Source organism: Manis pentadactyla, chromosome 7, assembly GCF_030020395.1.
Source record: "Manis pentadactyla isolate mManPen7 chromosome 7, mManPen7.hap1, whole genome shotgun sequence".
NCBI classification, from domain to species: Eukaryota; Metazoa; Chordata; class Mammalia; order Pholidota; family Manidae; genus Manis; species Manis pentadactyla.
In genome coordinates, this window is record NC_080025.1 from 45904622 (window position 1) to 45929394 (window position 24773).

A 24773-nucleotide genomic window follows, 5' to 3' on the forward strand; every position below is an offset into this window, starting at 1 on the left:
CCTGCTGTGTCACCATTCCTGCCCACTTTCTCCTTAGGCCTCTGGTCTCTGCCTGGGTGTCGGAGAGGGAAGTGGGGAGAGGGTGTGGCCTCGGGCATCACAGCAAGCCCGGCATCTCTTGCTACAGCATTTGGCTTTTTCCTTTCCACATGCTCAAAGATGTTAATTACTTTCACTCCTGGCCTGTCAGACAGTTGGAATACTCCGTGGCTTTCCTTTGTCAGTGTTTCTCCCCACTCCTGGACTGGGACTGTGACAATCCCTGGGAGATCTTCCAGAAGGTACAGCTGTCAGAAAAAAATCATCAGTTCTGCCTCCAAGGCTGTGGTGGTGCAGCTATGTATGCAGGGCTTGCGTCTCCTCAGCTCCTGTTCTTACCAGACCCCAAAATCTTCTTTCAGCTACGTTCCCATTTAATTTCAATCCCTGTAACCTCTTTTATGACCATCAGCAGATTAATTTTTTCAAGGTAGATAGATAAGGAGGCATGTTACACAATTATCAAGTTTAAATATAAATTCTCTCAAGGCAAATTAGGGTATCTATATGTTTAGAATAAATTATCTGATGTACACTTTGTGGGTTTATACTAATGAATGCACTTTTTAAAAAACCAAATGTTTTACAAATACTCTATCAAAGGGTTGTTATTCTTACTTTTTCATGACAACCTGTAATTTAAAAATAAGAATTTCCTACTTGATTCTTTACAATTTTAATGTTAAATTAACTGTTAAATACTGAATTTTCTATGTTGTTCTCCCTTGTTTGAGTATTTAAAAATTGTAAAGCCTATGTCACTTTTTTTACCTCCAAGTCTTGCTCTGATGGAGATGTCTGGTATTGCCCTGGAATTCCATCTCCTGTCCTGTTTAAGTTCTTCTAGTAAATATTTCTGCCTTTTTAACATCATTTGAAATCCTGTGTCTGGCCTCGGAACTCGATGTTGAGGTTTAACATCACTGAAATCCACCAGGCATGGTATGGTTCTGCCGATGCCAGGCTTTAAATCAGCATCACCACCAGGACTCATAAACCCTGAACAGGCATCTCCTAAAGGTACATCATCTCGAAGTGGAAATAATGGAAAATCTGGCCCATATGGTGGAGGATAAGGATAGTATAAATGATAGTCTGGCAGGACTGATGGGGGATAAGGATGAAATTTAAGAAAAGTAGGGTTGCCTTTCTTTTCAATTCTGCCATGGTCATGTCTGTCCTCAACTCCTTTCACAAAAGGCATGTTCATTTTTCTTAAGGGATATAAGTAATGTGGATAATCTATATTCTCAACAGCCTTTGTTCCTGAAAGGATGGACTTTTCTGAAATACTTATCTTTCCAGCTGTGTACTGTGAATCCATATCCATGATCGGATGACCGAAAATTAGATGCTTCTGTTGACTCTGTTCTCTTTATCTCTAAAACTCTTATATTTACAATGAAGGACTGGTTAATCTAAAATAAAATTATTGATTTGACTTTCTAAATGTTGACAGAGTAGGGTTTTTAAAAAAATTTTAAGGTAAATATTCTCCTCCACCAAAGGAAGTATTGGGCAGCTAAGGAACCCGAGCAGAAAATAACAAAGCAGAGCTCTTGTTGCTTGGCAACAGCTAGAACTGTAACACAGTGGGTCATTATTATACACATGATAATTTAATTTTTAGGAAAAACAGAAATAGTCTTGTTAGTAATATTTTCACAGTAATTTCCTCCCCCAAACTCAGGAAAACTGTGCTCATTTGTTATTTGCCTTTTAAATTATTTTTCCTTTTAAGTTAGTAATTTATGGGTAAAGCATATAAATAGAGCAGTTAAGCAAGTGATAATAGTGATAATGTATTTTCTTAGTTCATAAACAATATTATATTGGTTTCAGGTGTACAAAATAGTGACTTGACAACTACATACATACCAAATGTTTACCACTATAAATGATATTGACTCTATACCCTATGTTGTGCCTTCATAGTGACAACATATTTTTTCAGTGTACCTACTTTTTAAGAAAAATAAGTTGTAATTTATAGTCAACATAGTTTCATCTTTTACATGCCCTAAATTATCCTTACTTACATTTTTGGGACCTTCATATCCACAGTAAGAGCAATGAGTTTTTAAACTCATTTTAGGAAACTAAAATAGGTATCAGCTATTAGCTCACATGCAAAGGACATTAATATACCGCTCATTTAAAAGCTCATTTCAATGAATTAATTTGGTCCTACATGAAGACTGATACCATAGGAATTTCAAATACTAGAATTTGGGTGCAAGAGCTCACACCATTCCTACTGGAATAAAAAATGCAGATGTAAATGAGAGACCTACTTTTTGATTTTCAGCAACCAGTTCTACACTCTAGAATCACACCACATTAACTAATATCTCAAATATTACATCCTATTCTCAGGTTTAAAACTACCAATTTGCACAGTAAACCAAGGCAAGAGGGACTGATAAACTCAAGCAAATTCTTGATGAGAGAAAGCAAAGATTACAGGATTTAACATTATCTGAACAGTACCCCCACCTTTATTCACTGAAGTTCACAAAAGTTCATTTGGTAAAAATCTTATTGTGCAGGTTCAGTGTTTATAAAAATTAAGAGGTGCTTTAGCAGGTTACATACGTAGATAAACACAATGATGGGCACTACTCAGTAAAATGTATGTTTACTAAACATGCTCAAGGAACTGAACCATCTTGACCAAATTGCTACCTAGATGCAAATAATTCAGGTTGCTCTTTACTATAACATATTTGATTAGACCAAATTAATTCTATATGGAACTTTATATTGATTAGAATTTCTGAAGAAGTAAATCTACTTAGTGGAATAAACTATACTGTATACAAATTAGCAAACAACACATGAATAAATATAGCCATAAAACTCAAGGAATACATAGATATTTCTTCAATTTACTTTATTATTGAGAACCAAGGACTTCTCCAAAAAAGATTTATTGCTTGCCTCTTACATGCAAAGCTACTTGGCATTTGGAGAGATTACAGATGAACAAGAAACAAACCCTGCTCCTGCTGTCCTGAGACTTCAAGTCTTTAAGGTCTTTCTTCTTTTAACCAAGAAGCTCTCAAATTGTAGAAGGGACTTAACTAGGTCAATAGTTCTGGGGCAGGGTCTAGGAATCAGCATGTTAAGCCAGTTCCCATGACGATTCTGATGCTACTAATTATTGGATCCCACCTTAAGAAACATTTCTCTAGCAACAATGAAAGTTTGAGCTGAAAACAAAACCTTACAGAAGAAAATTACTAAGGGAAAAATAGAATGGTATGACGGCTGTCTTATTTTTTAAAATAAGGTAGAGTTTTTGTTGTTTATTTTAGCACACTTATCAAAATGTTAATGAAAGGCTCAGATACAGATTTGGAGAGTTTGGTGATCTAACGGACAAAACCATGAGCTGCGGTGCAGCACCACCTGGGAGAGCAAGTGTTGCCTTAGGAAAGGCTCCTGACTGCTGTTGACTTTTAGTCTTGGCTGTGCTTCAGCCAACACTTCCCATATCTTTGTGGATAGCAAGATAGCCTATCAATCCTGTCCCCCTCCTATCTTTTAAGAGCCTCAAGGAAATTTATTCAATCGGTATGTATTTTTTTAAAAAGTGTGGGGTCAACCCCCTGAGAGGATCTTCTGTAGCATTCCAAGTGGTAAACATTAGAAGAAAGCAATCAAGAAAGTGTTTTTTTCTGAGCTGGCACCTTTTTACTTGGTCTCTTTGAATCCCTCCCATCTTTGCTATGCACTGGTATTCTGCCATTTGCTTTCTGGAGGTCATTTGCTATTCTCACAGGGAGGCTGGATGCCTGTAGAACACTCTTTATCACAGCTTCTTAACAGTTAACCCTGTGTCTTTTCACTATGAAAAATAAAATTCATACTTTGAAACCTTTTTATCCTTTTAAATAAAAATGGTTGTTTCCTTTCCTTTTCTTTGCTTCCTTCCCTTTCTTCTTTCCTCCATTCTTTTTTCTTTCTTTCCTTCCTCTTCTCTCTTTTTAAAATTTATGCCTATTTGATGCCTACTGTATGCCAGGTACTATCCTAGGAGTTGAGGTTAAAATGGTGGCAAAACCATTTTAGTAGGTAAGATCCTAGCTTTAGAGAGCCAGGCTGTTCCTAATACACAAATCAGGCTAGCAGTAAGGCAGCAAGGGTGATATCTGTGGCATAACCAGAATACATCTACAGGCTAAGTCTTTGAGATGTACTACTGAACAGGGTGGTGGCTGAATTAGGTGGTTAGGCTGTCAGGGAGAAATCTCTCATAGAGCACAACATGTCCAGTGACGGTTTTGAATCCAGTCAGGATCACTCATTTCTTCCTGCTGAACGTGACAATGCACGTTATTAGGTATTCTGTCTGCAGCTGCTTAAAACTTCATTCTTTCAGGGTGTTTGCATCAACTGCATACAATTTATTACTATGGTAGCATATCTTTCCAGGTGTGGAAAAACAGAGGCAAGATTCCCTTTAACTTAGTGTTTTGGCTATAAATTCTCTCTTTAAGATATTAAGGCTGACAGGTGCTTTGATATGTTTTTCTGAACATAAGTGACAGCAGATAAACTTCCAGGATGAGTGTTGCATGAAAGTCAATTTCTTCGCAGGCTGTTCTTCCCACAAGGCCTCTTCCAGAGATAAAGGCCTTATTTTCTACTCTACTTGTGCGCATTGCGTTCATCCGCCCACGGAGTCCTAGATGTCCCCAACGTACTCGTGGCTGATGGGATAGAAGTAGGCGACCATGAGGCTGTACGTGTGGGAACTCGTCCCCCCAACTCGCTGCTGTCGGCCCAGCACACGACCGTCCACCATCGGTGAGCTCAGAATCTTTGGCCGGTCTCTGGTGCCCTTCGGGATTCCCCAAGTGGCAGTGTAGTCCCGCAGGCCCGGCCGATCCTCCGCACAGGCGGCAGTAGCACGCTCCTCGGACAGGGTCGCGTGCGGCCGCGGAAGCGGCCACGGCCCAGCCCAGCCCCTGCCTCGGCGGAAGTGCGGGCCCGCCCTTCCGGCCATCCTTCCGGCCCCCCCCCCCCGTCCGTCAACTTCCGGCGGGTAGGTGGGCGCGCACCGTGTAACGACCGTCCTGGTGCTCACGGTCGGTAGGCGGTGGCGGCGTGTGGATGGCGGCCTCGACCCCCGGCCGGGCGCGGCGGGGCTGGCGGCAGACCCGAGCCACGCACTCCCAGCTCTCTCGGGCCGCGGTGGTCTTCCTACTGTCCGCCTTAGTCGGGCGGGCGCCCACGTCAGGTGAGGCGGCCGTGCCGCCGCGCCGGCTCCTAGGGCCCCGGCTCTCAGATTGGCGTCTCTGAGTCACGTGCACCCGCTGATGTAAAGCCGCGCTGTGCTCCGCCATTAACTGTCTGGAGGGGTGTGTTGCCCTGGGAGCCCGGCCCGGGAGCCTACATTTACGTAAGGCTGCAGATGACTGCGGAAACTAAATAACGTTTAGACCGAAGAGATCAATAAAAGATCCACAGTCCAAGGTCTGCAGTTAAATGGGCTGTTAAATTCCCTAATCTGTCCCTGGGCCATTTGCCAGCTTTACATGATGCGCTGTGCTCAGTATTTCAATGTACTTCAAAATGAGTAGACGTCCCACTTTGTAATTTTCCGTGGTCCTGGAGCTCCATCTGTTGGTTTTAGCTATGAAACACAGGCAAGACTGGGATTTAAAGTTTTGACATTCTGCTGTGCCATGTTTCCTCCTTTGTATTCAAGAGTTCATCCTGTTTTCAAACTATAGTTAAGATACTAGTGAACAAACACTGAAGCGAGAGTTTAAGTAAGCTGTTGTAATTTAACTAGAAAGGTGTTGGCCGCATTGTGATCAAATTTTAAAAAACGAAAAGGTCTCTCCCGAAATAGAGTAATACAAAGCACAACGATTTGTTTAAATGATTAAAAAAATTATTCAAATAAGGGGGAAATGATAAGTCTTCCAAGAATATAAATGTAGAAGGGCTGTGTAGATAGGCATGGGGTAATGAGGAGAAAAGAAAGAAATAGAGTGAATAGACATTAAAAGATGAGCCGAGTCTAGACATCGGGAGTCCCAAGATCATTCTAGCTTAAGTAAGTAATAGCCAGTTACCTTCAGTTGCCCTGGGAGAAGTACCTTCTTGACCATAGCCCATGGTCTTACACTAGATTTGATAGGGTGTGTTATCACATCAGCTGGTATAAGAAATAGAATAAGCAGGCAATATATTAATATGTAAGCTATGAATAGTAAAGACTGATGTTTATAAAGCATCTATAGTTTATACAATATTCCAGTCAGTTCCTACAATAACTCCAAATCTGGAAGTTGGTCCCATTTTGCAGATGAGAAAACTGAAGTTCCTAAAGTTTAAAGTGACTTTTCCTAAGATCAGTAAGTGGTAATTAGGATTTTAACAGAGGTCTTCTGCCTTTGGTTATGACATTCTTTTCTTTGTGCTTGTCACCCTCTCTCTTAAAGGTTATTTAGGTATGTGCTTTATTGGGTATTTATTTATATATTATTGCTACCTCTCGTTCTGTGCACACTATTGTGTCCATCATGTTTTCATATTCAACAATGAAGAATATCAGAATATACTGTATGTAATTATTATTATTTGCTATGTGCAAAGTGTAATGCTTGGAACTGATTCTTAAGTTGGCATTAACATTGTTCTTCCTATCAATGGAGCTTATAGTCTTATAGGGAAAATTATATATATTCATAAAGAACTATAATACAGTGTAAAGGGAGTGTTATAAGAGGTGGTAATGATGTACTTTGGAAGGTAAAAGTGCTAAGGACAAGCAACACGTTTGAAGGAGGAGGAACTTGTGATTTGGGTCTTGAAGGCTGGAAGATAAATGGACTTTTAAAATGCAAGGAAGTGTTCTAAGTGGATGTAGAAGAAGCAGTAGGTGAAATATAAAAGGGTGAAGCAGTGGGTAGATTAGTTTCATGGGAGCATATGAGGGGAGTAGAGTTGGAACAGAGATACCAGATGTCAGAGGACATTGATTTATGGTTCTCCCCTTCAACCAAGATCAAATATACTACCATACTTTACTATTTAAATATCTTGGAATTTCTAATGAGGCAGAGTGTTGATCATTTCTTTTTGTTTTTTATAGTTGGATATTTGATTCGATTACCAAGAGCTTTTCACTTGACCCAAGATTCGGTGAAAATAGTGGGATCGTCAGATCATCCAGGTATTAACAAATAGATTTTTGGTAATTTTAAGAAAGTAATAAACATTTGTTTAATTTTTATCAATCTTTTCCAAAAAGCTAATTTCCCCAGTTATCCTAGTGTCCTAAGGCCCTTTTGGAAATGGGTTAAGGTTATTTTCATAGTTACATTCACCCAGGTCTAATACTCTTTGCTGTAACTGTGTAAGTGTACAAGAAAAAATTATTTTAAGACTTACCTAAGTGAAGTCGCCAATAGTATTTTTATTATTATGTAATAATTAACCATAATATTAAATGCATACAGTTCAAATATGCCAAAACTTTTTCAGATGAGATCTATGTATCACGAAGAGTTTGGATGGGTAAGATTTTGCAGTGTCCCATCAGGCATGGCAACTACAACTTCTTTTTTACTTTTTTTATTGCTCTGAGTTCATGTGCCTTAAAATCCTCCTTTAAAGTGTACATTCAGTAGTTTTTACTGTATTGACAAGATTGTATAAGCATTATCACTATGTAATCTCATATTTTCATTACTTCAAAAAGAAACACTGTATTCATTAAGCAATCACTGTTCTGCCCCTGGCAACTATTAATCTCCTTTTTGTCTATGAATTTGCCTATTCTGGACATTTCATATAAGGGGAATCATACACTACATCTGGCATTTTGTGTCCAGCTTCTTTATTTAGTATAATATTTTTGAGGTTTGTTCCCATGATAGATGTATTAGTACTTCATTCCATTTTTTTTATTAAGGTATCATTGATATACAATCTTATGAATGTTTCACAAGAAAAACAATTGTGTTTTACTACATTCATCCTTATTATCGAGTCCCACCGCATACCCTATTTGCAGTCACTGTACATCAGTTTAGTAAGATGCCACAGAGTCACTACTTGTCTTCTCTGTGCTACACTGTCTTCCCCGTGACCCCCCCACACCATGTGCACTAATCATGATACCCTTCAATTTGCTTTTCCCTCTCTCACCCCTCCCTTTGGTAACTGCTAGTCCCTTCTTAGTGTCTGTGAGTCTGCTGCCATTTTCTTCCTTCAGTTTTGCTTCATTGGTATACTCCACAAATGAGGGAAATCATTTGGTATTTGTCTTTCTCTGCCTGACTTATTTCACTGAGCATAATATCCTCTAGCTCCATCCATGTTGTTGCAAATGGTAGGATTTGTTTCTTTGTTATGGCTGAATAGTATTCCATTGTGTATATGTACCACATCTTCTTTATCCATTCATCTACTGATGGACACTTAGGTTGCTTCCATTTCTTGGCTTTTATAAAACATCATTCCTTTTTATGGCTAAGTAATATTCCATTGTATGGCTATACCACATTTTTTTTATCTATCAGTTGATGGATATTTAGGTGTTTTCCACTTTTTGACTATTATGAATAATGCCTGCACAAATAATGAATATCCCTGCACAAGTTTCTGTGTGAACATATGTTTTCAATTCTCTTGGGTATGTACAGAGGAGTAAAATTGCTAGAATATATGGTAACATTTTGAGGAACTGCCATACTATTTTCTGAACAGGTTGAATTATTTTCTTTTCACACAGGCAAAGAATGAGGGTTTAAATTTCTCACTATCTTTTCCAACATTTGTTGTTGTCCATCTTTTCTGTTTATGGCCGTCCTACTATATGCGAAGTGGATTTTGATTTGCATTTCCCCTCAAAATGTAATGATGTTGAACCTCTTTATATGTGTTTATTGGCTATGTTTGGATACTATTTTCACAGAAATGCCTACTGAAGTCTTTTACCCATTTTTTAATTTGGATTATCTTTTTTATTATTAAATTGGAAGAGTTTTTTTTAATGAATTCTAGATACGAGACCCTTGTGAGATAATTGATTTCAAATATTTTATCCCATTCTGTGGAGTATATTTTCACTTTTTAAATAGAATACTTTTAAAGCACACATTTTAAACTCTGATAAAGTCTAATATCTTACTTTTTCTTGGTACTGCTGCTTTAGATGTCATTATCTCAGAACTGATTGGCTGATTAACAATCACAAAGTTTTATTCCTATGTTTTCTTATAAGAATTGCAGAGTTTTAGCCGTTACATTTAGGGTTTGGATCCATTTTGAATTATTTTTTTGCATGTGGTATGAGGTAGGGGTCAAACTTAGTTCTTTTGCATCTGAGTATCCAGTTGCTTCAGCATTTGTTGAAGAGACTTTTCTTTCTCTATTGAATTGTCTTGGTGCCTTGCTGAAAAGCAGTTTGCCATAGATGTATAGGCTTTTTGGGGGGACTCTAAATTCTATTCTATATTTCTGTCCTTGATTACTGTTGCTTTACAGTAAGTTTTGAAATCATTGACTCTTGAGTTCTTCAAATATGCTTTTTTTCCCCAAGATTGTTTTGGCTATTCTGGGTCCCCTGCAGAATAGATTAATTCTAGAATCAACCTGTCAGTTTCTGCAGAAAACCCATTGGAATTGTAATAGTGATTGCATTGAATCTAAAAATCAATTTCAAGAGGATTACCACTTTCCCTGGCAACACCTTGATTTCAGTTTGGTGATACTAATTTAGAATATCTGGCCTCCAGAACTGTGAGAGTATAAATTTCTATTATTTTAAGCCACACACGCACAAATAGTATTACCACTTTAACAATATTAAGTCTTCCAATTAATGAATATGGAGTGACTTTCCATTTATTTAGATCTTCTTTAATTTCCCTCAGTGTTGTTTTGTAGTTTTTAGTGTACAAGTCTTACACTTGTTTTGTTAAATTTATTCCTAAATATTTTATTTCTTTTATTGTAAAAATAATAGTTTTTAGTATAGTTTTTGGATTGCTCATTGCTATTGTATAGAAATGCCATTAAGTTATGCAGATTGATGTGTGCTGTCATCTTGCTGAATAACTTATTAGCTCCCTTTTTTTATTTAAGTATGAGTGTGGGAGCGATTCCTTAGGATTTTCTATGTCTAAGATCATGTCATCTGCAAATAGAGAGAGTTTTATTTATTCCTTTCCAATCAGATTGCCTGTTTTTTTTTCTTGCCAATTCCTCCAGCTAAAACCTCCAATTTACTGTGGATGACATCAGATATCTTTATCTTGTTCCTGATTGTAGGGGGAGTTGGTCTTTACTACTAAGTATAATGTTAGCTGTAAGCTTTTTGTAGGTGCCCTTTACCAGACTGAGAAAGTTCCCTGTGTTCCTAGTTTGTTGATTGCTTTTATTGTGAAAGGGTGTTGGATTTTGTCAAATGTTTTTTCTGTGTATATTGCGATGATTATGTAGTTTTGTATGGTTTACATTGATTAATTTTTGTATGTTGAACTAGCCTTTGTATTACTGGGATAAATCCCAAATGATTATGATGTGTAATGCCTTTTCATGCTACTTGATTCAGTTGATAGTTTTTGAGGCTTTTTATGTTTGCATGCATAAAGGAAATTTATCTTTAGTTTTCTTGCATTGTCTTTTTCTGATTTTGGTTTTAGGGTAATATTGGATTCATAGATTGCATTGGGTTATGTTCCCACTGCTCCTATTTTTGGAGGAGTTTGTGAAATATTGTTGTTAATTCTCCTTTACTTGTTCTGTAAAATTCACCAGTGAATTCACTTGATGCTGGGATTTTCTTTGTGGGAAGTGCTTTGATTACTAATTCAATCTCTTTACTTGTTTTAGGTCTATGTAGACTTTTTATTTCATTATGGTTTCTGGTGAGGAATAAGCTACTAATTTCACTGGAAATCATGGGTATGTAATAAATTGCTTCTCACTGCTTTCAAGATTCTGTCTTTGTTTTTGGATTTTGACAGTTAATTGTGATATGCATCTCCTCGACTCTCTCCTAGTTTGACTTCATTGAGCTTCTTTGATGTGTAGATTAATGCTTTTCATCAATTTGGAAAGTTTTGCATTGTTTCTTCAAATATTCTGTTCCTTTCTCTTTACTCTTCTGTGGAACTTTCATTATATATATGAAATATGTATGTGTGTGTGTGTATATATATATATGAAATATGTATGTGTGTGTGTATATATATATATATATATGTGATGTGTCAAGTATACACATGTATATGGTATGACTGGTGGTTTCCCATAGGTCTCTGTGTACTGTTCATTAATTTTTTTTCTTTTTTCTTTTTTTCTGTTTCTTGGATTGGATAGTCCCAAACTAATCTATCATCAAGTTTGCTGATTCTTTTTTCTGCCTGCTCAGATCTGCTTTTGATTTTTTATAGTGAATTTTTCAGTTCAGTTATTGTACTTTTTTCTCCAGAATTCCTTTTTGATTCTTTTTATAATTTCTCATTGTTTATAGTCCCTATTTGGAAAGACATTCTTTTCATACTCTAAATTAGCATGGTCATGTTTTTGGTGGAGCACTGTACTTTTAAAGTACTATAATGTAGCAACTCCAGAAATCGGACTCTTCCTCCTTCTCAGATATTGATGTTGCTAATGTTTGTTGTTATTGTTTGTTTAGTGACTCTTCTGAACTAATTTTAAAACTCTGTGTTGTTTGTCATGTGTAGCCACAAAAGTCTCTACTCAGTTAGCTTAGGGTGAAGATTTCATTAAACACCTAGAATTGTTTTGTCTCCTTGTCTTTGCTGGGGGTTTTCTTGTGCTTATTGTGGCAAGCTTTAAACATTTAGCCAGGCAGCTGACAATCTATCTGCTTTATCCTTCACTTTCTGCTGTGCAGAGCCTCAGTTTCAGCCCACCGTGAGAATTTAAGGCCTCTTGGTCTTTACTGAGCATGACCAGTCTTAGCCATGTGCCCTGCCCCATGCATGCATGTGGCTTTCTATTTTCCCAGGTATATGTCAGAACTTCTCAAAAGTTCCTATGGATATGTTATTCCCCAGCTTTTCCTCCTAAGCTTTCAGCTTGATGTTTATCCCAGCTGTTACCTACTGCATCATGCAGTTACAGTTCAGTGAAAGCTACTGGTTGTTTTTGACAAATACCTTTGGGGAAAAGGCTTTTCATAGAGGGTGTGCTCCAAGTTAGGTCAAGTAAAGACAGTCTTGTGAGGGGTATCTTTCAGGAAACTTCCATGAAGGTCAAACAAGGACAGTTCTCTGGGAAGGAGGAATTGAAGGCCCTTCAACCCTGTCTGGGCCTCTAGCGGCTGCCAGGCTGCTGGTTCTTGTAGTGATAGTGGCATGTTGATTTACATGGCTCCTTGCAGAGCCAGGGAGGGGAGATGGGAATGGGGCACCTTAAAAAATTCACTTAACAAATTACCACAGTCTGAGGGGATTAAACAACAGAAATGTATTGTCTTACAGTTCTGGAGGCTAGGAATCCAATCATGAGGCAAGGTTGATTCCTTCTGAGGGTTGTGAGGGAAGGATCTGATCCAGTTCTCCTGGCTTGGCTTGTAGAAATGCATCTTCTCATGTCTTTCCACATTGTTTTCCATCTGTATTTGTTTGTGTGTCCAAACTTCACCCTCTTAAAAGGGCACCAGTCATGCTGGACTTGGGCCCACCATAATGCCTCATTTTAGCTAATTTCTGTAAAGACTCTTTCTCCACATAAGTTCACAGGCTGATGTCTAGGGATTAGGGAGTAATATATGACTTTGGGGAGAGGTATGATTCAACCCATCACATGGAGATTCAGTTATTTTCCTTGAATAAATTTTTCCTGCATTGTTGCAAGTCTTTGATTAATTTCCAGAGTTCTGAAAATGTTGATTCCAGCAATTTCTGCCATTTTTTCATTGTCTTTATGAAGGCGATTTTTAGAGTTCCTTACTCTGCCATTTGCACTAGTATCACAACTTTTGTTTTAAACATAAATTATAAGACAGTTGTGTGTTTAACTAATTTCCTTGTATTTGGACATGGTTAAATTTATTCTCAAAAATGGATTAACATTTCAGTTCAGAATGTATTTCATGTGTTACAAAATAGATTGTTATATGGTATTTTATTAGTTGTGCCTCTAAAAAATGTTGAATGCCTGATTTTTCTTGCCAGGAATTTCTTCAGCTTCTTCTGTCATGCAAGCTCCCAGCATCTATCTGTGTCAGCCATTTTTCTATTCTGTGCTCTGTCTTTAACTTGTTCCCCTTTTTACTTATGCTTTTCTGTTCCCCTGATTCTTTGTTTTCATTCATTCATGTATCTACTTATTCAGTAATCAGTTATTTGCATCTTTGTTTCAGTTCATTCCATTTTCCTAGTGTGTGTGAATACCATTTTGTGTATTTCCCTTTATACCTGTTTAGAAGTTTTCTGGGTCCATTTTATCTGGGGTGGAGGTGCACCGTCACACTCAATTTCATTGAAGTCGCACGCATCAGTTCATACTTCCATCAGTGGTGCTTTCCCGCATCCTCACCAGCATGGAATATTATCCAAGTCTTCCGTTTTTGCTAAACTGAAAGATAAGTTACCTTTGCCTACCACGTTCTTGCTGTTTTCAAAGGAGTTGCTGTCAAATTATTTATATTCCAATTATAAAGCCATTTGATTATTTTTGCTGCAATTATATTCTCCCAGATGTCAAATTGATCATGCTTTTTGTCCCAGATGTTAACTTTGCCTATGTTGTGTAGCATTGAACAGATACTGTTAATATTTAAGGAATTGAGTTCAGTATTTTTCTTTTTATGTTTGTGCCTTTTGCATTAAAATAATCCTTCTGTATCCCAAAGACATAAAGGTGTTATTTTACATTTGCTTTGAATAACAATTACCTTTATCACAATATAGATAGGTCACAGGGAAGGCAGTATAGCATGGTGAAGACAAGTAATGACTCTGTAGCATCTTACTATGCTGATGGACAGTGGCTGCAGTGGGGGCAGTGGTGAAGACTTGATAATATGGGTGAATGTTGAAACCACAATGTTGTTCATGTGAAACTTTCATAAGTTGTATATCTGTGATACTTTAATAAAAAAAAATAATGATTGCCTTTAGATCTTTAGTCTATCTGGGATTTATTTTTTATATATGGTGTGAGGTATAAACCTAATTTGAATATTGTTTATATATTGAGATAATTATTAAACATGATATTAGTAATCTATATTTCCTTTAGTGATCTAACTGAAGAGTGATAACACTGTATCATGTAGTAGTTTTTAATGTTTTTTCCCCCCTAGACCCACCTACTCTTCTTTGTTCCTACAATAGAACACTCTGTTATAATTAGTGCATCTTTGCAATTTATCTTAATATCTTTTAATGCTTGTTCTTTTTCTTTATAGAATTGTCTTAGCTATTTATCAACATTTAATTTTTCAAATATGTTTAAGAATCAGTATTCAAGAGTTTCTTTAAAAATGTAGGGGATTTTGCTTATATTGATTATTACATCAATATGGGGATAAATTGGCATCTTTAAAATTACACTGTCATGACTATGGCATCTTGATCTAATTGTATATCTTTTGTAGGAGATTGAACATGTTCCCCACGGTGATCTTGTTAGATTACATATTAACTAACTTTTCTTTATTGTCTTCTAAATGTTTCTTCTTTGCTATTACATGTTTAATGCATTGTTGATACCGCGTGCTGTTTTTTTTTCTGTGTTGATCTTGCATTGGGAAACTCTTCTGACTCATTTATATTTTCTATTATTTAAATATGTACAGAGGTTAGTGGGAACTAGAGAAAGGGCACAACAGTAATGGTGTGGGATATTCAAGCTTTCAGAGCCAGAGCAGAAAGGATATGCTTATGCTGAGTTGAGAAGGTGTTTAGATACTTATGTGGAAAGAGAGGAAACAAGGTATATGTAAGACAGATCATGGAGAGAAGCCTAGTACATCATACTGAGGGGTGACAATTGCATATATAGCATTTATTAAAGAAGTTAGAAAAACGAAGAGAAATTTAAATTGAGTAAATAAGAGAGAAATAATAGGAAGTAATAAAGTGACCAGAGAATAATAGGTTGAATGGAATCAAAAGCTGTCTTTAGAACAATAGTAGACAAACTTTAAGTGTTTCATGAGAGAATAGTGAACAGATAAAAAATGTTATGAATAAATAAAGATAAGTGAAAATTTAAAATCATAGCAATATTATGAATTATTTTATAATAATTAGAAATTAATAACTCTAGTAAAATGTAAATTTCTAACACAGACTTGATTTAAGTACTTAGTAAGCTAATAATCAATTAAATTCTTCTGATTGGTAATCAAAAATTTGTTTTCCTTCTACTCTCCTTGCCAAAAAAACCCCAGAAAAAACAACAGGTGATACAATTTTCCAAGGGCCAAATACCTTACATATTTTTTCACAGAAAATTTATAGAAGAAAATCTGTCCAATTCATTTTATATGGCTATTATGACCTTAGTGATCTACCTTAGTAATATATTAAATAACAAGCTTGAAATTGAAACTGCAATTTGGAAAGTATGAAGGATAGTATAAGAAAATTGTAAGTTACATTTATGAATATAGGTGCCAAATATCAAGGAAAAATATTTGCAAATTGAATCCAACAGTGTTTAAGTAAAAGAGTATGTTCAATTAAAATTACTCAAGGAAAGCATTATTTAGTATTTTTGAGCATACTATTAAAGTATTCAAGTAGAAAAAAATGAATGATCAATATAGAAAAATCATTTGTTAAGACTCAATGGCAGTTTATGATAAAAACAAAATAAACAAGAATTGAGGGTACTGTCTTAACCTCAGGAAGGATCAGTATAAAAGCTACATTTAATAAACCTCATGCTGTCTTTTCACCTCATGGGTGAAACTTTAGAGACAGTCTCTTTAAAGTTAAGAAAAATTTTTATTTTAAACAAATTTTATTTTACTGCATCATGGAAATCTTTTTACATGTTGAATCAGTGAAGTATGCAATTACTAAGGAGTTGTCAGAACCTTTTCCAAAAACTTACTTAGGACTAAATTCAAAACAAGTGGATCCTTTTTGTGTTCCTTTTGTATACTAAAGAATACTTTTTTGCTTGGTTAATGAGCAGGATTCTTTAAATTTTAAAGTGAAGTGGGAAAAAAATGCTTAACAATTAAAATAAAAGTGCATATTTGTTGGTTAGTCACATAATTTTTTAATTCAGTACATTGTGTTACATCATTGTGAAATGTATTATTCCTCTAATCTAAACAAATTTATTTTATCAATCTCTTTCAGGTTTGGCATTTTTATAAAACAAATATAGTCTGGATATGGAATCATCTTACTATTTTGTAATTAAAATAATATTCTGCTGGTAAAATAAGTTAGTATACATGAACTCTGCATAAAAAAAGACCAATGCATTCTGCTCAGATTGAGATATACTCATTCACCCAAATAAAACAATGTGTGTATTTTTGAGTGTTAGTTACATGGAATGCAATGAAAACTAAGTTCTTATCAAGTGATAGCAATAATCCAAAGAAATTTAGGAAAAATGTAACTGAAACTACAAAGATGTAAGGCATTTTAAATCATGACAGAACATAAAATATTACTGGAACATTTTAATATTGTATTTTCAGTGAAAGTATATGTCATGCTCCATCAAAAGAGTCCACATGTGCTTTGTGTAACCCAGCAACTGCGAAATTACGAAATGATAGACCCAACATTCCAATGGCATGGGCCAAAAGGAAAAATTATTTCAGGTAGGATTTTGTTTCAACTTTCATAATTAAATTGGTATATCTGAAATGTACTCAGGACAAAAAGAATATTTGTATTTCACATTTATCCACTTCCTCACTTCTTTCTCTTATGATTTCTTTGTGGAGTTAGAATCTAACAACATATATGATATGAACATTTTTTACAAATCTAAATATGAGATTGAGACACACTAGATTGAATTGTTAGGAGAGTCTTTAAGCATCTATATGCCCCCAAATGTTACTTTTTGGAGAAGTTCATGAATTCATTTTAGTTACTTCAATCAGACTTAATGTGTGTATGAAAAAGTAAATATGATTTTGAGTTTTTTTAAAAATGCAAATGAGCACTTTAAGTTATAGGTGTATAGATATGGTTTTGTTTTTTATACAGCCCCACATGACAATCTGAGATTATTAGTTACAATTTTATATTTTTTGATCTTATATTTCTTTCTGACCAAAATTCTGACCAGATAATATGATATTTGAATTTAACTTAAATATTATTGTCCATTTTGAAAAGAATGACTAAATTTAATACATAAAATTTTAATATCAAAACCATGCTTTGAAATATCTGCCTGCCTTGACAGTGGCTGTGTATTAACATATTATGGATGCTGTGCTTAGAAAAGAGGAAACTTAGCCCATGGGTATTCATCCACAGAAGATGGACTGGAAGCATATCTGAATGGTATCCTTACAGCTTTCACATTTTTGGGAAAACAAGATCTTATTGCCATGAAGGCACTTTTTCCTACATAAAGATTACTGTTGGTGTGGTTGATTTGATTAACTTTTCTCCATTAAGCTTCTCATTTTTTCATTTTGAAATGCATGTATTTTATACTAATTTTTCATTTGCTAGAAGCTGATTCATTTCTGCAGTGGTTTTAAAAATATTAATTAACTTAGCTGTGTTTGTTTTCAGCCTTGCTAAAAATCCAGAGTAATGAATTTTCACCTTAAAAATCTGTTCTATGTTCACTTAATCATTTTTGTGTACCTTCTGAGGAAGTTTTTCTTTAGTGCTCTATTCATCATGTTTTCTTTCCTTTTTTTCTTTTTTTAACCCTTTTTGGTATTTTGAGATAATGCCTGTGGATGAAAACCTACAGGTTTATTTTGTTATCTTGGATGGAGGAAAGCAGTGTAGTCATAAAGATTGCTGAAGAAACATTCACAGGGAATACTTGTTTTGTAATGTTCTAATATTTTTATATAGTTGATCTCAGCTGTACATTTCTGTAATGTTTATGTTGATTCTAAAATAGCTCAAGGTTTAAAGTTACTCCACTCTTTAGGTTAGTTGGCTCTTCAAAGTGAATTATGCAGCTCTCAGTGAGAGTTTACTTGTGGATGCCATTATGCTAGATCTTGTGGGAGGTACAAAAATCAGACAACCTCTGCCTGACTATAATAATGAAGTAGGAATGAATCAGCAGAGGTCAGTAACAGAAACTCTTAAGAGGTTGGGCAGTTAATATAAATCAGTGAAATGGGCCAGATAAAAAGCATCCAATACTGAAAATATAATGACATTTTATTTTTATTGCTCTCTGATAACATATAATGCAAACCTCTATATTAAATATATTTTACATGTGCTATTGAAACTCTGAACGTTCAGAAATAGAAACATGTAAGTAATGAGTTGTTTATAATTTGTTTTTCCTTTGCTTTGGAAATTAAAATATGAAATGTTTTCTTTTCTAATGTGAGGGTGTGCCATGTGAGGTCTTTCAATTTACATTGCAAAGTATAGTGTATAATTGAATCTTGAATCGTTTAACTAGGAGCGATATTTTATTGTACTCATTTTCGTAATGGAAAATAGATGTTCAGAATGTAGTTATTTCCAGGTAAGGATAAAATCAGATTAATACAATGATGTTTATATTTGTAAAAACTATTTCCAGGAAGTTCTGGTATTCGGGTATGGTGATTATATTTTCATTTCAGTACAGTGTCACATTATAATTCACTGTGTACCAGTTTTAAAGCTCAATAGTTCTATTATCACTGTCATTGCAGAAAGAATTGGAAAATACTGTCTAATTTTCTTAAAGCCTTAAAAACAGAGAATCTTTTTGGACTCCAGATTAAGCTATACTGTAGTAATCTTTTTATAAATGTTACATAGATAGTTTCCCTTAAATTGAACCAAAGAAGTCATGTGATTATGTCATTACTTGCACATTCCTTTGGAGAGAAATACTCAGATTGTTTGGATCGGCTGTAGATTGTAGGAACGAGTTTTAACTGTGGTCTGTCTCTCTCTCCAGCCCTCCTCCTTTCTCTTTCCCTCTCGTTCCTCCTCTCTCTCCCTCTGCCTCTATTTCAGTATTTTTGATTTACAAAGGTAGTGCATTTATCACAAGACCTGTACCTCTTATTCCAAGCCTAATGCCATTCTGAGGAACTAAATCTTTTTGGTGTGTGGATTTTCCCACTTTCCTAAATGTTCATACAAACTTATATAAGTGTGTATACACACTTATGTTGGGCTTTACCCTGTAAATACACTCTTACTATGTTTTTAAAGTAGATTATAGATAATATTTTACTGCACCTTACTATTTTTTATTTTGAAGCATTTGATATGTACACATCAATGTGTACATTGTGTGCACATTTGCAATGATATGTGCAAGTTATGAAGCACAATAAAGCAAACATTCTTGAACTTGCTGTACAAGACAAGATATACCATTACCAAGACTGTCAACTCTCCCAATAAGCTATTTAAAAACACCATTCTATCCACAACCTCCTGTCAGTAAAAAATACCCTAAACATTATTCCCTAGCTTTTCTGTATGCATTTATCATATATAAAAATATATACACATAAAAACCATATATGTAAATATGTACACATGTGTATTCTAAAGATATTTTTGTGTTTTTATTTTGAATTTTATAAAAATAGTAACAAGCCCTTATACAATATTTATCATGTATCAGGTACAATTTTAGGCAACTTATACATACTAATCATTTAAAATTTATAACAGTCTTTGCAATAAGTAAGCCATTTATATATGGGAAGATAGAGGCATTGAGAGAATGAGATACTTTCCTGAAGTATGTGCCTTTGAAAGTCTGGCTTTAGGGGTCACAGATACAATCTAGCACGGAGTTAGGAGTAGGATTTTCCCCTCTCATCTTTTTGTGAGTTTTTGTAGTTTGTGTCTTTCAATAAATTTGCTCCCTTAGAGCTTTATTTTCAACTTGGTAAATTTATGTGCATCAAGTAGTTTGTGATATTTTCTTACTTATTTTTAATATATTCAGGATTTTTATTATGTGCCCTAATTCACTCCTGATATTGATTGGCTTTTCTCTTTCATTTTTGGTTTTTGGTTACAGGTTTAACAATTTTATCAGTCTTCAAGGGACTTTTGATTTGATTTATTTTTGTCTAGTATTTTTCTGTTTTCAATTTCATTGATTTCTGCTTTTATTTTCATTATTCTTTCTTCTATTTGCTTTGGGTTAAATTTGCTTATCTTTCTCTTGCTGGTTGTAGAATTCTGGATTGACAGTTTTTTTCTCTCAACGTTCTAAAGATGATACTGTGTATTATTTTTGCTTATGTACTTTCTAATGAGAAGTCTGTTATAATCTTAACCCTGTCCCTTTGAAGACATGCTTTTTTCTGACCTACTTCAAGATTTTATCATTGACTTTCATTTTCAGTTATTTAAATATTACATGTCTTTCTGTTCTATGAATTAATTCTGTGTAGTATTCTATAAAATTCTTAGATCTGTAATTTGGTGTTTGTTATTAATTTTTGAAAATTCTCAGCCTTTATGTCTTCAAATATTTCTTCTGCCCCATCCAGTCCTTTCTCTCCTGAGATTTCTGTGACACACATGTAATACTCTTTGATATTGTTCCACAGCTCTTGGATACTTAATTCTTGGTGGTGGTGTTTTGTTTTGATTTTCTCTTTTTGATTCAGTGTAGGTAATTTCTTTGGACCTATCTTCAGGTTTACTGATTCTTTCCTTAGCTGTGTCAAGCCTCTTTATGAGCCCATTGAAGGAATACTTCATTGTGTTACTGTGGTTTTTTCTCTTTTTTGTTCCTAATGTTCATTTTGCTTTTAGTTCTAGCATTTTCATTTGATTATTTCTTATAGTTTCAGTCTTTGTCTGAAATCACCTGTCTGATTTTGCATGTTGTCTACATTTTCCAACATTCATTCAATACATTAATCATAGTTATTTTAAATTAACTGTCTGCTGTGTCTGTTAAGTGTCATTTACCCTGAACATTTCTTTCAATTTTGGAAATGTGACTTTCTTGCTTTTCTATAAACCTCCTAAATTTTGTTAAAGTTGCACATCTAAGTAAGAGTAGATTTTGAGATAAATGTATTTATTTTTTGAGATGAACACCTTTTTAAAATTATGTTAAAACTTTAATATTAGGAGTCTGTTAATCTAGTCATTGTCTGGGTTTGATACTGCTTGTTGCTATGGTTACTGAAAGCTTTAGATACCCTTAAAAATATTTAAGGTGTAGACTGGTTCATGAGAAGTTATTTTTCTCCAGTGTCTAATCTTTCCTTGGCTTTGTTTTTCCTTTATTGATTTCTCCAGAGAGAATCTCTTGTAGCTCTCTGAGATTGATTCCACTGATTTTTCACTAGTGATGGTTGGTCAGGAGAAATCAACAGTCTTCAGTGTTCTGATTAAGCTTTAGTCTTCGGCAGATACGGTGTCTCTAGATCTTGGGGATGTGGCCTTCATAAGTGCTCCAATCCCTCTTCCAGCTTTTGTGCTGTCCCTTCTTGCTGACTCTTCCTCAAGGATGAGGCATTGTTTTCTATTACCTGTTTCTTCCTGGGCAGTAACAAATTTCCCCAGTGCCCTTGGCAATCATTTTTGTTTCCTCACTCCCTGTCGATTAAAGCATTATTTCTTACCAGTGGGTATGGGAAATGAGTGTGGGTGGGATTTTGGCAGGGCTGCTGGAACCTTCCTCTAGCTAGCACCCTGTGGAAATCTTGCTCAGGGTTCTCTTAATCTTCCTTTTGAATGTCCAGAGGTGTTCATGAAGGTAAAGCCTATAAAAGGGTACAATCCCTCCCCTCAAAAAGAAAGATATGTGATCCTCAGAGGCTTCACATGCTCACACTGGTCAATACTTGTCTTTTAGCAATTCATTTACAACTTTTTGCTGAACCTTCTTTCTGACTTATATGGAAGGTGAAGCAAATGCTTGAGTTGTCATTCCACCTGCAAGCGCCTGTCTATCCCCAGATTGCAGGTTTATTGGTTGTCCTGACACTTCAGTTCTTTGATAGGTTCAAGAAAAGTTGATAATTGACAGTTTGCCTGCCTTTTCCTGATTGTAATGGTGGGATCAATGCTATTATATTCACTTTCTTTATCAGAGCAGAAACTAACAGTATAAACCTATTTTTGAAATAGTAAGTTGTAATGAAATTTTGTTTAAATTTTGCCATATAATTTTAGAACTCTAAGACATGGGCTTCTAGAAATCTAGCCCAACTCTGAATTTTTAGATGATTAGCCTAATTTCTGGAGAAGTACTGACTTTAATTCAATTATTTATTGATTTAATCTGCTTTTGTATGTGTTTTTATAGTAACATCCCTTGGCATCATGAAATTCCCATTTACACTTAGTTAAAAGTTATTAGGTGGTATTATAGAATGGGTTCTTCTGTTGGCTGTGATATCCTTGAAATCCTTTGGACATTTTTTTAAAAAATCCACCACTTCTAGTTTTTCAAAAATAAGAAGGTATTCAGATGGTGTTTTATTATAGGTTATATTTTACTCGATTTTCTGGCTCTTATAATATTTAACATTGAAGTAGATGTTCAAATGTATGTCAATACACTTGCTGATTGATACCTCTAGTTTGGGAAAATTTCATTTCAAATTCTTGCCAATCAATCATTGATGACATGATAGTCTAAAATTTCTTTGAAATTAGTGACACCTTTTATCATATTACTATGAAGTATTTCTCTGTTGCTGTTGAAATAAATAGCAAACACTTGAAAACCTGTTAATCTGTTTTAGAAAGGAGACATGCTATAATAAATACGTAATCTTCCATCAAAATATGTCCTTGAAGAGATAGGCATTATGATAGAAATATATCCCAAACTTAATCTCACATTTTTCAGCTTCATCCATGGTATAGAAATGGAATTTTTCAAGATATAATTCCCTGGGTAAATTCTTTGAGGGTGGGTATATCCATCTATTTATTCTTCCTTCAATATTTGAAATAGATACAATCTTTGCATGTACTAGAAGCCCAACATGCTTTTATTGAGCATATTAATAATAAACTTAAAGTTTATAAGTAATAAATTACTAAAAATAGAAAAAAGGTAAACAATTATTTACTAAAATAATTTCAATTCTAATGAATGGCATATTATTAAGTGAGTTTTACTATCTAATAAGTTTTCTAATGAAAAACTATGGTTATGAACTTTGAGAATAACAACTTGAATTACTTCATGATTTATAGCTTTTTTAAGTACTTTAACTTTCTTTGATTTGTTAAACAAAAACAATCTTGTTAGGTATGCTATTATACATTGATTCTTTGTTTTACATGTGAAGGATCAGGACTTCCAAAGATTAAGTGATTACCCCAGAGTTATATAGTCTGTGAGAGAGAAAGGTAGAACACAAACCCAGGTCTTCATGCCTCCAAATCAGATTTCTTTTCCATTGCACCACATAGCTTTCTCCCAGTGTGATACGTTAAATAATGCAGCATGTTGAAGTAACAAGGGATCTTATATTGGATTCTAATGCTAACCACTGCAACTCTGTGATTGTGTGACTGGGGCAAGTATGGTGATGTAATTTCCTATTTTCTTTCTTCTTCAACCTTTAAGGTTGTAACCTAACTTTTGCCTAGTATCATGTGTAGACAAGAAGTCCCTAGTTGTCAGTGATTATATTGGGCTAGCTTTTGTTCTGGGTACAATTTCATCTCTTTTATTTGTAGTTTGTGAGCTTAAACTGAGGGCATAAGTCATCAAGAAATTATATATATGCACAGATATACACACACACTATGTATGAACATATACTATATTTTTATATATGAGTTTTTGATAGTGTCCATTTCAATTTGAGCAGATTAGGCGCACATTATGTTTGTGTAATGTTAGTTTACCACTTGGGCAGTCACACAACCAGTGAACTCTGGTTAGTGAAACTCTCACTAAGAAGGTCATTCTGTACCTGCTGTCAACAAATATCAGACACAATGAGTTATGCCCCCAACTCCTTTCATTGATTCTGTAGGTAAATTTTGATGGTGTTACTCTCCTTAGAAAAATATTTTATCTCAATTTCATATAATTTAAGCAACTAATGAGTATGTTATATTCCTTAATTAGAAAACAGCACTGCACAAATAACATCTACAGGAAGCCTTGTATTCCAGAACTTTGAGGAGAGTATGACTGGAGTTTATACATGCTTCCTTGCATATAAACCTACTGTGGAAGAAATCATTACAAATCTTCAACTGAAATATGTTATATATGGTAAGAAGTGCATTTGTTTTTATTTTCACATTTCTTAATGTTTTCAAATATTTAAATATTTTTAACAGAGTTTTAAAGGGACTTTGTTGTTTTTAGTCTTGTTTAATTAAAGAAACATTACTGCCTACCTATATTTTACAAGGTTCTTTGTGAGGAGTTAGTGTGGTGAGGGTAGGTCTTGTTTGCAGGGGAGTATTGACATGTATAACTATAAATTTAAGTTAGTGACTGAAAACAGGGCATGGAAACGATCTTTTCAGATTATGGTGATTATATTATAGTCTGTATTGCTTTTAAATTCCAAGTGTTATGCTTGATGACATCCTGCCATCCCCCAAAACAGAAGTGCCATTGGAAAATCCTTTTCTAAA

General features: G+C 34.9%; 2 protein-coding genes across 2 annotated transcripts in view; one reads left to right on the plus strand and one right to left on the minus strand.

Annotated features, from left to right (window-relative positions):
- SPMIP7 (sperm microtubule inner protein 7) overlaps positions 1-1369 on the minus strand; it is a 52005-nt gene extending 50636 nt beyond the window's left edge. Inside the window, exon 1 of the mRNA XM_036918996.2 lies at positions 811-1369. Coding sequence (XP_036774891.2) covers positions 811-1369 — 559 coding nt within the window. The remainder of the gene's footprint in view (positions 1-810) is intronic.
- Positions 1370-5062: 3693 nt separating this feature from the next.
- Positions 5063-24773, plus strand: part of ZPBP (zona pellucida binding protein) — a 157727-nt gene continuing 138016 nt past the window's right edge. Inside the window, exons 1-4 of the mRNA XM_036918832.2 lie at positions 5063-5284; positions 7151-7231; positions 16712-16837; positions 24253-24402. Of these exons, the coding sequence (XP_036774727.2) occupies positions 5158-5284; positions 7151-7231; positions 16712-16837; positions 24253-24402 (484 nt within the window). The 5' untranslated portion in view covers positions 5063-5157. The remainder of the gene's footprint in view (positions 5285-7150; positions 7232-16711; positions 16838-24252; positions 24403-24773) is intronic.